The 14622-nt window shown below is 48.8% G+C and overlaps 1 protein-coding gene across 3 annotated transcripts in view; it reads right to left on the bottom strand.

The window, feature by feature from the left end:
* NINJ2 (ninjurin 2) overlaps positions 1-14622 on the bottom strand; it is a 93432-nt gene that overhangs the window by 36877 nt on the left and 41933 nt on the right. Inside the window, exon 1 of one of the 3 annotated variants that reach the window (XM_054442621.2) lies at positions 5691-5792. The exons of the other annotated variants lie outside the window; for them this stretch is intronic. Within the exon in view, the coding sequence (XP_054298596.1) occupies positions 5691-5702 (12 nt within the window). The 5' untranslated portion in view covers positions 5703-5792. Of the gene's footprint in view, positions 1-5690; positions 5793-14622 lie in introns of those variants that run through there. 3 annotated transcript variants of the gene reach the window in all.

Raw genomic sequence — 14622 nt, forward strand, 5'->3', positions numbered from 1 at the left:
TAATCCCAGCTACTCGGGAGGCTGAGGCACAAGAATCGCTTGAACCTAGGAGGTGGAGGTTGCAGTGAGCTGAGATGGTGCCCTTGCTGTCCAGCCTGGGCGATAGAGCGAGACTCAGTCCCAACAACAACGATAGCAAAAAAAGCCACAGCCTGATGCTTGCAGGAAGGAACCAACAGGATACGAGGAATCCAGGAAGGCACTGGATGTGGAGATACAGGTGCAAGGGAGGTAGGAACGAGGTACAGACCTGAGATGGAGGATGGGCTGAAAGTCTATTTACAGAGCAGTTCGACCCTCCCGACTCCTTCACCAACCCCTCAAAGCCTGTTGACAGATCCTCCCCAAGGCAAGTGACCAGAGGTTTGTTATTTTCCAGAGCAGTGCTCTTGCGGTGTGGTCCAGGAACTGGTTTAGGTCCACAAACTGTTACTAGCTCCAATAAGATAAGTACAGGAAGCAAGAATATGTGTTTAGGATTTTCACAGAAATTTGACGTTGCCTCAGCACTCAGTGTGTGATCAGTGGGTTCTTCTGGCTGAAGGATACAGGCCAGTTTGGATGTCTGAACTCCTGGAGTGAGACATGTGCTGTGTGAGATGGGGCCTACTCACGCCCAGCAGCACCACGTACATGTCCCTGACAGAATGGGAGTTTCAAAACTGTGCCTTCCCCATAGACAGTCTGCAAAGTGCTGCTCTAGAGGCTGGCAAGCACAGCTGTGCGTCATGGGGAGAGGGTTGAGGCACCTGCTGAAAATCGGCACTCAGAACACAGGGATACCCAGCTGTCCTCCCACTTTCGTTCCCGAAAACTGGCAGCTAGGCTTATACCCTCCCCCAACACCTATACCCAGACAGAAGTCCAGACGATTCCTATCAGAAAAGACTACCTTGGGGCTGGGAATAGCGCCTGTGCCTGTAGTCCCAGCTATTTGGGAGGCTGAGGCTGGAGGATCGCTTGAGCCCAGGAGTTCGAAGCTGCAGTGAGCTATGATTGTACCACTGCGCTCCAGCCAGCGAGACAGAGCGAGACAAAAATAAAAAATAAAAAAGATGACATAACCTAGAGAGACAACATTAAGACACTGACATCTGCAGTCCACTCAGCAAAGAAGCTAACACCCAACCTACATTTCTGCAGTGGCGTCCACTCAGCAAAGAAGCTAAAACATCCACTCTACATTTCTGCAGTGAAGCTCCCCAGTGGACGAGCCCTACCCATGCACATAAAGCTTCACATAACCTTGAAGATGAGGGGTTTTGGGGTTTGTTTTTCAAATGGGTTCTATATTAATATGGTTCAGAACTCAAAAGATTCAAAAGGTACAATGAAAAGGTCCACTCTGTCCTTCACAACTTAGCTCTCCTTCCAGTAAGCTTTTTGGTGCCTCACTCTTTAATATACACAGAAAGCCTACATGAAAGATGGAGACCAAAATAAAGAAATAAGAGAGGAGAGAGAGAGAATGTAGGGAGCAGAAGAAAAGTGCAAAAAAGGAAAAGAATAATAATATCTCCAGAGAAAAAAGAGAAGCTATTCCATCAATGAAATAAGAACTGTCTTATTTTAGTTTATTATTTTTTAAAATTATTAATAGAGATGTTGCCCAGGCTTGTCTAGAACTCCTGGCCTCAAGCCATCTGCCTGCCTCAGCCTCCTAAAGTGCTGGGATTACAGGCATGAGCCACCTTGCCCAGCCAATATTCTATTTCAAAAAGGAATATTCGGAGATCAAAGAAAAGAGAACTCTTGGAAACTAAAAATATGAAATTAAAAATATAAAAATTAAAAATTCAACTTAAGATAGAGAAACGTTTATAAAATCTCATAGAAAGTAAAACAAAAAGATAAAGAGATAAAAAATTAGATACAAAAGACAAAATTAAAGGATCACATCAGAAGATCCAACATCCTAACACTGAGAGTTCAAGATGGGTTGAACAAAGAAAAGAGAAAGGCAAAAATTATTAAATAAACAATTCAGATTTTTTTTCTAGAGCAGAAAACATCAATTTTGGGGTCAAAAGGACTTACCAAGTGCCCCATATAATGAATGAGGAACAACTCATCCCAAGCCACATCATTGTCAACTTTTGGAACTGGGGGTCAGAAGGAATCTAACAACTTCCAGACATGAGCTCCAGAGGACAGAGGAGTGAAATGGCACTGGATGTCACAGCAGCCACATTAGAAGCTGCAGTTCTATACTCAACCCACTAGCAATTGCGGGAAGACGGTTTAGGTAAGTTAGTCCACAAAAATTTTCCTTCCTTTGCTCACTTTCTTAGGGAGTTACTGGAAGATGTGCACCACCAAAATCAAGGAGAAGACATGGAACCCAAAGGACTGTGGGCCGAGTTGCTTTGGCACTAAGTAGAACAGAGGGGGAAAGGAAGAAAGAGTGGAGCAAAGGAAGGGAGGGAGAGAGGACAACGCTTTGAATTGGGTGCGTGGAGAAAGCAGTCGAGAGACCAAGAGGTTCCTCCTGGCATTCGAATCCCTGGCCCCAACTCTTCTGGAGGCCCAGCTGCAATCCTGTCCTTTGGCTTTGTGAGACACCAGATACCCTTGGAATAAATTCCACTTCTTGTTTAACTAGTTCACATCGCATTTCAGTCACTCGCAACTAAAGAATTTCTCCTGATATTTTGCTACTCAAGGTACTAGAACCTGGGAGCTTGCTGGAAATGCAGAACCTCAGGCCTCCCCCAGATCTACTCAACCAAAAAATTTCTCCTCATATATTGCTACTCAAGGTACTAGAACCTGGGAGCTTGCTGGAAATGCAGAACCTCAGGCCTCCCCCAGATCTACTCAACCAGAATCTGCATTTTAGCAGGATTCCCAGGTGACTTACAGCCACATCAGAGTCTGAGAAGCACTGTCCTGATATATCCACCCTGCAAGGTAGGGTGGCGAGCATATTAGGGATAATAGGTAAAATATTTGACTACATAGTGGTACTCTGTAAGGGATGATGATGATGATGATGATGATGATGACTGGAGTAGAAATATTTTGGAATTACAATCTCAGAAAGAGTTCCTGGGACCATGACAAATGGTGGCTTTGCACCAAATTACAAAAGCAAGCACACAACCAGAAAGATAGAAAGCGCAATATCCCAAGAAACAGGTTCAGCTCTACTCCAGGAGCCTGTTGGGTTACTCAGCCCAGGTATTGACATAGGAAAGCCATTAAGAAAACCCTTCTCAGGTGTGGCCATTGGCTGTGAGTGAGTGATTGACAGTCAGATCCGGTATGATGCTTGGCTGGGGGAATGCTGAGCTAATGCCGCCTTTCTCAGTAGAGCAAGCATTCTGCCTCAGCACTCAGGAAGTAGGTCAGGAGGAGATATCCTGTGTGAGCAGCTCCAAATTGCTTTTTCAGGCAGAAACCTGTGGCCCATAGGACTGGGGGTGGAAGGGGAATGGGGATGAGAGGAGGCTGGGGGCCTGCTGCGGGGTGGAGATAGGAAATCACATCCTCATTCTTGGCAGGAGCAAAGTTGCCTGTCACATAGTTTTCCTGGCTCCAGTCCTTTGGCCGTCAGCCACCGTCTTTGTGCTAGGGGTTCCGTTGACTTTCCAATGCAAGCAAATTTGGATGGAAGCTGGGGCTTAAAAGGCAATATGCTTGTAGGAGCTGGTGTCCCATCTGGGCCCTCGGTGTGCTGTGGATGGATGGAGGATGAGTATCCAAGGTCTGGATCCTCCCTAGGAGCTGGCGGTCATTGTTTTCTAATTGTCCACCAATTATGTGGCACCATACTCAACCCTTAAGAGTCTTTACCAAGCACACCAGCCCTCCAAGAATTTATATGCTAGAGCCCCCAGTCCTTTAGACGCTCTTTAGGAATCTTATCCTATTCAGCAACAACAAACTCTACCATCATCCACAGCTGTCCTTGTGAAGGCTGACCATAGTCATCAACTCCGCAACCACCACTACAGCAATAAAAGCCGAACGTTATCCTTGAATAACAGCAAACACTTAATAAGGTGCTTATTACCTGCCTGTCACTTTTCTAAGTACATATTTTAATTCATCTAATTCTCACAACAACTTCATGAGGTCAAATACAATTGCAATCCTCATTTTACAGATGAGAAAGCTGAGACATAAACGAGACATTAAATGAGATTACACAACTAGCAAATGGCAGAACTGGGAGTCAAACCCAGGCAATCTGGCTCCAGAGCTCCTGCCCTTTAGTCGCTGTACCCAAGCCGTGGTACAGGGGCAGCTTGGTGGACGAGGTATCAGCAACAGTCCTCCTGCTAGCTAATCCCATCTCAGCCCTCACTAGCTAGCTGGCTTCAGCTAAATATGAATAACTCAGCAATGTGGTGAGGTGCAAGAGCTGAGGAGTCAGAGGAAAAGATCTGGATTCTACGTCCTGATGCTGCCACGTGGAAAAGAAGGACACTGATGCTGACTGAATGCAGAGCATGTATGAGGTCAATGTTTAATCTTCCCAGGTAGCCTGTGTGACCTGAGGCAAGTCACTGTCCCTCTCTGGGTCTCTGTTTTCTAATATGGAAAGTGGACCAGGTGCTTTCTGGGTTGCTGTTGTTTAATTCAATCTAGGCAACACTCGCTCACAGAAGAATTAATGCACACATACAGCGCTACACTAGGTGCTGAACACACACACAGCGCTACGCTAGGCGCTGAACACACACACAGTGCCACGCTAGGTGCTGAAGGGGCCGCAAAGATGAGTAAAATGCAGAGCGGGCCTTCTCAAGGCTCACAGCCCAATTCTCTTTTCCATTTTGTAGTCCTCGTGAGCTGAGCAAGGCATTATCGTTGTTTTTTTTAAAACAACAGGGGAAACACCGGGCACGGTGGCTCACACCTGTAATCCCAGCACTTTGGGAGGCCGAGGCGGGGGGATCACGAGGTCAGGAGATCGAGACCATCCTGACTAACACAGTGAAACCCCGTCTCTACTAAAAATACAAAAAAATTAGTCGGGCGTGGTGGCAAGCACCTGTAGTCCCAGCTACTTAGGAGGCTGAGGTGGGACAACGGCGTGAATCCGGGAGGTGGAGCTTGCAGTGAGCCGAGATTGCACCACTGCACTCCAGCCTGGGCAACAGAGCGAGACTCTGCCTCAAAAAAAAAAAAAAAATAGGGGAAAAAAACAACAACAACAATAGGGTACTTGTCCCAGCTATTCAGGAGGCTCAGGCAGGAGGATTGTTTGAGCCTAGCAGGTCTAGGCTGCAGTGAGTCATGATGGCACCACTGTACTCCAGCCTGGGCGACAGAGTGGCAAGACCCTGTCTTAAAAAAAAAAAAAAAAAAGATGAAGGGGAGAAATAATGTTTGACCATGGAAGGTCACACATTTTTGTTGTAGCCAGAGCGTGATCCCAAGTTGATTCCGAGTCTGGGCCTCTTTCTGCTCCCAGCTGTCCTACTAGCCTACTTCATCTTGGCATCACTGGGGCCAAAAGCTACAAAGTCCATTTTGAGCTCTAACTTTTCAGAGTCATTTCCACCCTTCTGCCTTCCTTATCCTGACAAGTGCACATGCGCACACACATTGCCGGACACCCAGCAGACACAGAATCAATGCTTTTGCATGAGTGAAAATCAGCCCTCCTCACCTGCCCAGTCCCCAGTGCCCAGCACCCAGTGCTGAGCTGGTGAAGATACCGTGGGCAGAGGCACACTTACCATATACATCATGACTCAGATCCCATTTGCTGACTTGGAACTGAAGCCTCTTGCCCCACCAAGCAATTACTGGAGAACAGGAAGTCTCAACGGAAAATGAGGTCAGCCTGGTGGCTAAGAGGAAGAGGGTCAGCGAGCACAGCCTTCTGCCCCCGTGGGTCCCCACAGCAGCCAGCCCAGGGCCCTGCATGCAGCAGATGCTCACCACAGCTTCACTGGTGGGTTAGCTGCTCTGAGCAACTCTGTTCAGCCCAGCCACAGGAGGGGGTTACCAGGCAGGCACTTAATATGTGACTCTAGAGTCTGAAGGAGACAACTTCGACTCACCCTTGTTTAGCAGAACTGGGCTATGACAAGGACAACCACAGCACTGGAAATCTATTCCTTTTTTTTTTTTTTTTTTTTTTTGAGACGGAATTTCGCTCTTGTTGCCCAGGCTGGAGTATAGTGGTGCGATCTCGGCTCACTGCAACCTCTGCCCCCCAGGTTCCAGTGATTCTCCTGCCTCAGCCTCCCAAGTAGCTGGGATTACAGGCACCCGCCACCATACCCGGCTAATTTTTTGTCTTTTTAGTAGAGATGGGGTTTCTCCATGTTGGTCAGGCTGGTCTCAAACTCCTGACCTCAGGTGATCCACCTGCCTCGACCTCCCAAAATGCTGGGATTACAGGCGTGAGCCATGGCACCTGGCCTGGACATCTATTCTTTAAAGAACTCTGTGTTACCAAATTCACTTCTGCAATCTGTTCCAAGAACTTCCTTTTCTGTGCCCTAAGTTAGAATAGAGGAAGAGGCACATCATCCCCAGGCCTGCCTTTCTTTCTTTCTTTCCTTTTCTTTCCTCCTTTTCTTTCTTTTTCTTTCCCTCTTTCTTTCTTTCCCTCTTTCTTTCTCTTTCTTTCTTTCTTTCTCTCTTTCTTCTTTCTTTTTGTCTTGCTCTGTCACCCAGGCTGGAGTGCAGTGGCACGATCTTGGCTCATTACAACCTCCACCTCCTGGGTTTAAAGCAATCCTCCTGCTTCGGCCTCCTGCATAGCTCAGATTGCAAAGGCGCACCACCACACCCAGCTAATTTTTGTATTTTTAGTAGAGACAGGGTTTCACCATGTTGGCCAGGCTGGTGGCCAGGTTCGAACTCCTTACCTCAAATGACCTGCCTGCCTCAGCCTCCCAAAGTGCTGGGATTACAGGCATGAGCCACTGTGCCCGGCTCCCAGGCCTTTCTTGAAGTGGCATAAATGTAAAAAAGGATTTTAGAAATCATTTAGTCTAAACTCCTCCTGGTCACACCTTTGGAAGCATTTCCCTGTAGATATTCTTCCCATGCACACCATACCTCTTTCTTGGCAATAAATAACCTGCTCCCAAGGCTAGAAGTCAGAAGAGAGAAAAACTTCCATGAGTTTCCAGGAAGCGAGGCCGTTATTACTTGTTGTAGGAGGTTGCCCCCCAATATCTATTTGACCTTCTTTCAGGATAGTAGAATATTTGACGGGATGCATGACCACCTAGCTAATAAAGTCAGCATTTCCCAATCCGTCTTGCAGCAGCAGGGCTGTATGACCAAGGTCTGGCTAATGAGAACTTAGCAAGAAGAATTGTGGCCCTAAAAGGAAGGCACCTGTCTTCTCTATCCCCTCCCTCCCTCTTTCCCAGGCTGGAATGTGGAGATTGTGGTGAGCATCTTCAATCATGTATATAAGGCACATATCCCAGGAGCAGAGCAACAAGCTAGAAGGAGCCTGGGTCTCAAACACCGTGGAGCTACTGTATTATCCCTGGACTGTCTGCATGCAGACTATTACACACAGGCAAGAAATAAACTTCCATTTTGGTCTAAGCTGCTATTATTTGGAGTCTTGCGTCAGTGAAACCTGCATCCTAACACAACACTCTGTGGGGTGTCAGGGCAGTCGCAGCCTCCCGTTCTCTGAGAAACCCCCAATTCCACGCACCTAGGAGGTAGCCTAGTGACATTATATCCGGTCCAGGAATATCTGGCTCAGGCTGGGTAGAGTAGGGGCAGGAGTCCTGTCCAAGCAGGGCCAATCAGATTTTCCCTTCCATTAATCTGGAACTGAGATTCACTGTTGCTATTCAACCTCCACGGACTACATGAACCAAGATGCACCAGGAGAAGCAAAAATGAGAGGCCAGGCAGCCCCAGAGAAGCAGAGGGAAGGAGCTGTCTGGGTTGGCGGGGCTCGAGGTTCTGGCCTAGGCGCTTGGATGACCTCCCTGATCTCCCTGCCATGTGGTTCTTGGGAGAAATCCTGACACTTTATGATAAACTACCTCTTTCGGTCTCAGATGCTTTAGGTTCCTTTCTGTCACCTGTAACCCAAAGTGCCTGAGTCTCTTCTGATCCTTGTAAAGATCTGTGTATCCTCAAAAGCCAGGGGACCCATGCGTCTGCAGCACACCCTTGGCACACCGGGTCCTCTCCGTCACTGCAATCATAGAAGGTCCTGAGGTGAACTAGGTGGATTGACAGATTGATCGCCTGATCGGCTGATTGGTAAAGCAATCCACGGGTCTTCGAAGGGATGCTAAACAGGCCTCATGGAATCACAGAATCAGGGGGAAAGGGACAAAAGGCATCAGGCAAGGTGTGACCAGAAAGGCTTAGGGACATGTCCAAAGCATGCAATTCAGTGGCAGAGTTTCAACTGGACCCCAGCCCAGCACTCCCAGGTTCACTCCTCCTCCCCTGCCATCCCTGGCTGGCCCAATTTGGGGGTGCTCTGACACACTAGGAATAGTTTCCCCGTGCTAATGAGCCAACTCCCTGTGACAGCTACGTCAAATCAAGCATATCTGTGGCTCCTAAGAAAAATGAAAATGTATCCTTTTCTCCCTTTTCTGGGTCTTTCTCTCTAATTCTAAATCTCATCATGCATTTTAAAGAATAAATGGGCTGGGCGCGGTGGCTCATGCCTATAATCTCAGCACTTTTGTAGGCTGAGGCAGGTGGATCACCTGAGGTCAGGAGTTCAAGACTAGCCTAGCCAATATAGTGAAACTCCATCTCTACTAAAAGTACAAAAAATTAGCTGGGCATGGTGGCAGACACCTGTAATTCCAGCTACTTGGGAGGCTGAGGCAGGAGAATTGCTTGAACTTAGTAGGCAGAGGTTGCAGTGAGCCAAGATTGCGCCATTACACTCCAGCCTGGGAGACAGAACGAGACTCTGTCTCAAAAATAAATAAATAGGCCGGGCGCGGTGGCTCACGCCTGTAATCCCAGCACTTTGGGAGGCCGAGGCGGATGGATCACAAGGTCAGGAAATCGAGACCATCCTGGCTAACACGGTGAAACCCCGTCTCTACTAAAAATTCAAAAAATTAGCCGGGCATGATGGCAGGTGCCTGTAGTCCCAGCTACTCAGGAGGCTGAGGCAGGAGAATGGCGTGAACCCAGGAGATGGCGTGAACCCAGCTTGCAGTGAGCCGAGATCGTGCCACTGCACTCCAGCCTGGGCGACAGAGCAAGGCTCCGTCTCAAAACAAAATAACAATAAATTAAATAAATAAATTAATTAATTAATTAAAAATGGCCTTTCTTCTCTGGAAGGAGCAATGACGGTACCTCCACCATGTGCCAGGCCCCACGCTGGCATTTTCTTTTCAGGTGCTATTCATTTAAGCCCTTCCAGAAGCCACAGGAATTGTGGGATGGAGAAAGGCCAAGCAACTTGTCCATAGCACGTGGCTAGGAAGAACTGTGCTAGGGAAAGAGTCCTGGCTACTCTGGCTGGAAACCCAGTGTCTTACATGATGTCCTACTTCTTCCTGAAGAAGACCATCCTTAGCGATGGTTGCTGCCTTGACTTTCCAGCCTTCTCCACAGGCACATGCTCAGCTTGGTTTGGGTCCATGGGTATTGGGAAGTTACTAATCCCAGTATGGTTTACACCTCATGACTTCTTGCATTCTGCTGAATATTCTAGACTGCATGAGAGAGAGGAGTGTGTGTAGGTCCAGGGACTTGGTCTTGGGAGAACATAAGTCTGGGTCGTTGGTGGTGGCAGAACAAAATGTTTGGAGATGGAATCTAGATGATCATCTGTGCGTGAGCTTCATGCCCAGGGGACATGGTGGGGAGGGAGTGGCGGTGCGCCTGTGTGCCCATGGGGGGCTCAGCAGATGGCACTCTTCCCTCACAGTCCTGCCGGGCCTGGCTCCCTCCCTGTCTTCTTCCCCTTGCATTCCCTACTTGCCTCTGTACACGTCTTCCTCCTCCATCCCTAGACGTTCTTTAGTACCTGTGCTCTAAGAGGATTCCTGCTTCCCTCTTATCCAGAGAAGTCACTTAGTTAGCTCATTTTTTTTCCTCCAAAGAAGGGAACAAAGGCTTGACACCTCAGGGCTCAGCCTGCCTGTTTTTTGAGCTGTGTTTGCACCCAGAGCTGAGTGTCTGTCTAGCTCAGGTTCCCAGAGGCCTAGGGGCAGGACCATGTCTTCACACGTCGGGCAGTGTGCATTGTCAGCGCTCTATGAAAAACAAATAGCAGTTATGCAAAGACAAGGACGCTGCTGGCTCATGGAGGCTGTGGTCCCGAGCTCAAAAGATGCAGGCTTGAGGTCTTAACTGCTTCCGTTTAGCGCACAAGCCCACATCCCTGACACCAGCCACAGAGGCCCTGCAGGATCCAGGAGGATTCTGTACTCTCTTGGTCTCTCTGAAGAGTTGGGAGAGCGGTTTGTGTGAATGTGTAAGGTAGGGGAGGACTCTCTCTGGTTTCATTATGGATTATAGAAATAATAATCTACAGTCATCTTTCAGCTCTGATAAATGAGTGACTCTCAAAGGAGATATGCAAGCCCCATTAGGAAGCTACATCCAAATCTCAGCAATCAGGGTGCTAAATGAGAACACCTTATATTTACCAACAGGAGCTTGATTTTTTTAAATGACTGACAGCTTTTCCAAAGGCTAGATCTGCTTCTCATTCTTTTCTCTACTAAGAAGCTCTGGCTCACGCCTGTAATCCCAGCACTTTGGGAGGGCGAGGCAGGTGGATCACCTGAGGTCAGGAGTTCAAGACCAGCCTGACCAACACAGAGAAATCCCGTCTCTACCAAAAATACAAAATTAGCTGGGTGTAGTGGCGCATTCCTGTAATTTCAGCTACTCAGGAGGCTGAGGCAGGAGAATTGCTTGAACCTGGGAGCCGGAGGTTGCAGTGAGCCAAGATCACACCATTGCACTCTAGCCCAGGTGACAAGAGCGAAACTCCATCTCAAAAAAAAAAAAAAAGAAAAAGAAATTCTGCTCACCCTTCAAAGCCCAGCTCCACTATCACAGCCCTTGGGAAGTCTTCCTCAGCTCCCATCGGCTAAATTTATCCCTCTTTCTCAGTTCTCCCAAAGCATTTGCTTCACTCCACTAGTACAGCACGTACCATGGGCTATTAGAGGGCTAGGTGTGGGACTGTCATCCTGTGGGCTGCATGCATCCCAAGCACAGGAAATGTGCCTCACAAGACTTCACATGCCCTTTTCAGGGTCATCTGACAAGCAAGGGAAAATCCTACAATTGGCAGAGCGGTTGTGTTGATGTAGGAAGCGTGTGAGAGGAAAGGGCTGAAAGGAAAAGTGAGGCACACTCTCGGAGAGCTAGAATATCATTCCAGGGGGTTTTAGCTAGAGTGAGGGGCTACAGAAAGGAGTACTTGTAATGGGCCAGAGGTATAGTAGTTAGAGAAATCTGATAAGAATTTGTTGGGGTAAAGGAAGTTCTCAGGAAGGTAAAGGACCGGTTCAAGGAAGCTTCTGAGTATAAAAAAACCAGGACTGCATTGCCCTTTCAAAGGGTTGCCTGGACTAGATTTTGAAGCAAAGTCCTGTAGTCAGGAAAGCTCCAGGAGCCGACATGGACTTCTCCAGGAACAGAGGCTGGAGGACGAAAGAAGGAAGCAAAGGCCATGGCAATGTCCTTACCGTTGGGATAAAGCGTGTCAAGCTGCACTGAGTAACCAGGCTGTGTCCTGTAAGTCACTAATCCCACTATGGTTTACAGCTCATGACTTCTTGCATTCTGCTGAATATTCTAGACTGCCTGAGAGAGAGGACTGTGTGTAGGTCCAGGGGTTTGGTCTTGGGAGAACATAAGACTGGGTTGTTGGGTGGTGGCAGAACAAAATGTTTGGAGATGGAATCTAGACGATCATCTGTGCGTGAGCTTCATTACAGTGAACAGTGGGACTGCTCCGGTCCCGGGGTAATGATGGTGACAGTGCTGTAGGTTGCACAGCATCACCAGGAAACCCACCCCATTCCCTCTCCAAATAGGAAAGAGGCCACGATGCCAAGAAAAGGGACTTCTTGACTACAAAATGGGCCTAGCTACCAACTTATAAATTAGAAGCAAGACTTCTGAGTGGTGTCAGGAAACTGCTAGTGTTCTCCTCTCTTGTACTTTTAAGATTTATCCAAAATGAGACACCTTTCTACACAGTAGCATCTTATGTGACCTAAGTCTGGAGACAAGAATCCCTAGTTGAACCAATGAAGGATCAAAAGACCCTAAAAGCTTACCTTGGCATCTCAGGCACTTGGAAAGCTAGCATTGCCTCCAGTTCTTTAAAAAAAGTGTGTTCAGCCGGGCGCGGTGGCTCATGCCTCTAATCCCAGCACTTTGGGAGGCCGAGGCAGGTGGATCACCTGAGGTCAGGAGTTCAAGACCAGCCTGGCCAACATGGTGAAACCCTGCCTCTACTAAAAATACAAAAATTAGCCAGACATGGTGGCACCCGCCTGTAATCCCTGCTACTCGGGAGGCTGAGGCAGGAGAATCGCTGGAACCTGGGAGGCGGAGGTTGCAGTGAGCTGAGATCACTCCATTGCACTCCAGCCTGGGCGACAAAGCAAGACTCCATCTCAAAAAAAAAAAAAAAAGTGTGCTCACCCCCTGTTCTTGCCCTAGGTCCCTAATCTAAGCAAAGTTGTTGTAGTGAAGCCTGGGATGTGCTAAGAGGACAACAGAGGAAAGACACTGGGGGAAGAGCCCACAGCAGTCAGAGCATGTCCTCACCTCACAAAGGCTTCCCTAAAGCCCTGGCTGTATGCTGAGAATCCTTCTTTCTAATCCTGCCCCTGCATATCCGTGGCCCAAGCATTCCTTCTGCCTCCGGACCTGTCTCCACAACAGCTGATGAGGCAAGTGTCCTGGCCAAAGTGCAGCAGTTCACATCCCCTTTCTTCCTGGCCTTGTCATTAGGGGATGCCTGTGCAGCTCTCAAGCTCCTGGGGATAAAAGGCTCAGGCTGCTGTGCTTCTTCTCACAGGTCCCTGAGCTCCCCCGGGGGTTTCCTACACAGAAGGCCGGCTGGCTGAGCACTCCCAGCTTCAGCCCCGCTGGCATCGGCGTGTTTTCTGTGCTCTGTGCTCGTTCCCCAGGATGTTCTGGTTTCCTCATCTCAGCTCTCTTTGTTTAGCCACAGAGATTGGGCAACTTCTGTTGGGCAGCGAGGTCGGGGCCCTGCCTCCTAAGAAGGGGCCTCTCCCTCACAGGTCAGTCTGAAGTCACTTCTTCTCCAGAGCCCTTTCTCACCCCAGGGCCCTGACACTCAAGTCCGTCCAACACCAGGTGCCTCTTTCTCTGGGCACCGTCCCGTCCACACAGCTCTCAGGTGGAGGCAGTGCTGTGCCCTGGTCAGGAGTGCAGGCTCTGGGTCACCTCCCTGACCTGCCACCTGCTAACTGTGTGACGTTGATGTTGACAGCCCAGGAAAATGAAGTTCAGAATAGTTCCTACGTTACAGAGAGAGGAGGATTAAATGTAATCATTTGTTTAAAGTGCTGGCATCCGGTAAGCGAGAGCAAAGTGGTTTTATCTTCTGAGAAGTGTTGTCCACTACGGCCTCACAGCTGCTCTATGGATTCAGATCTGCAAGTCTCCCTTGGAAAGCCAAAAAAACCCAGCTTCTCCTGCCTCATCCAGTGCCTTTCGTGCCTCAGGATGGCCACACTACGGGATGGTATATAAAGTCACAGGAGAGGGCCCAGAGCTCGCCTGATCGGCTTCTCCAGACAGGACCGTGCTGTGTGTATGAAGGTCTTGCTTCACTTTCTTTTGTTTGGTTGGCTGGTTGGGTTTTGTTTTGTTTTGTTTTTTTGAGACGAGGTCTCCCTCTGTCACCCAGGCTGGAATACAGTGGCACGATCTCAGCTCACTGTAACCTCTGCCTTCCGGGGGCTCAACCAAACCTCCCTCCTCAGCCTCCCAAGTAGCTGGGACTACAGGCATGCGCCACCATGCCTGGCTGATTTTTTGTAGAAATGGGGTTTCAACATGTTGCCCAGGCTGGTCTCAAACTCCTGAGCTCAAGCAATCCATCTGCCTCGGCTTCCCACAGTGCTCGGATTACAGGCATGAGAGACCACGCCGGCTTTGCTTCACTTTTTTTTTTTTTTGAGACAGAGTCTCCCTCTGTTGCCCAGGCTGGAGTGCAGTGGCATGATGGTGGCTCACTGCAACCTCCGCCTCCCGGGTTCAAGTGATTCTCCTGCCTCAGCCTCCCGAGTAGCTGGGATTACAGGCACTCAACACCACGCCTGGCTAATTTTTATATTTTTAGTAGAGTTGGAGTTTCACCATGTTGGTCAGGCTGGTCTCGAACTCCTGACCTCAGGTGATCCACCCGCCTTGGCTGCCCAAAGTGCTGGGATGACAGGCCTGAGCCACCGTGTCCGGCCCTGCTTCACTTTCTTAAGGACCACCTCATTTTCCTTCACTCGAGTTAAGGTGGTTACATAGTTTACCTTGGTCACCATTTTCAGTGTTTTCTTTTCTAGCGAGAATAGCTCTGCCATTTTCTCACAGGGAGCCTCCTCTGGGGCAGGAACCAGAGACCTGGGCATGTGGAGAGACCGCAGAGAGACCGAACCCCTCCTCTGCCCCAGCTGTGTACTGGCGTCCCCACCACGC

Source organism: Pongo pygmaeus, chromosome 10 (assembly GCF_028885625.2).
Source record: "Pongo pygmaeus isolate AG05252 chromosome 10, NHGRI_mPonPyg2-v2.0_pri, whole genome shotgun sequence".
In the NCBI taxonomy this organism is placed as follows: Eukaryota; Metazoa; Chordata; class Mammalia; order Primates; family Hominidae; genus Pongo; species Pongo pygmaeus.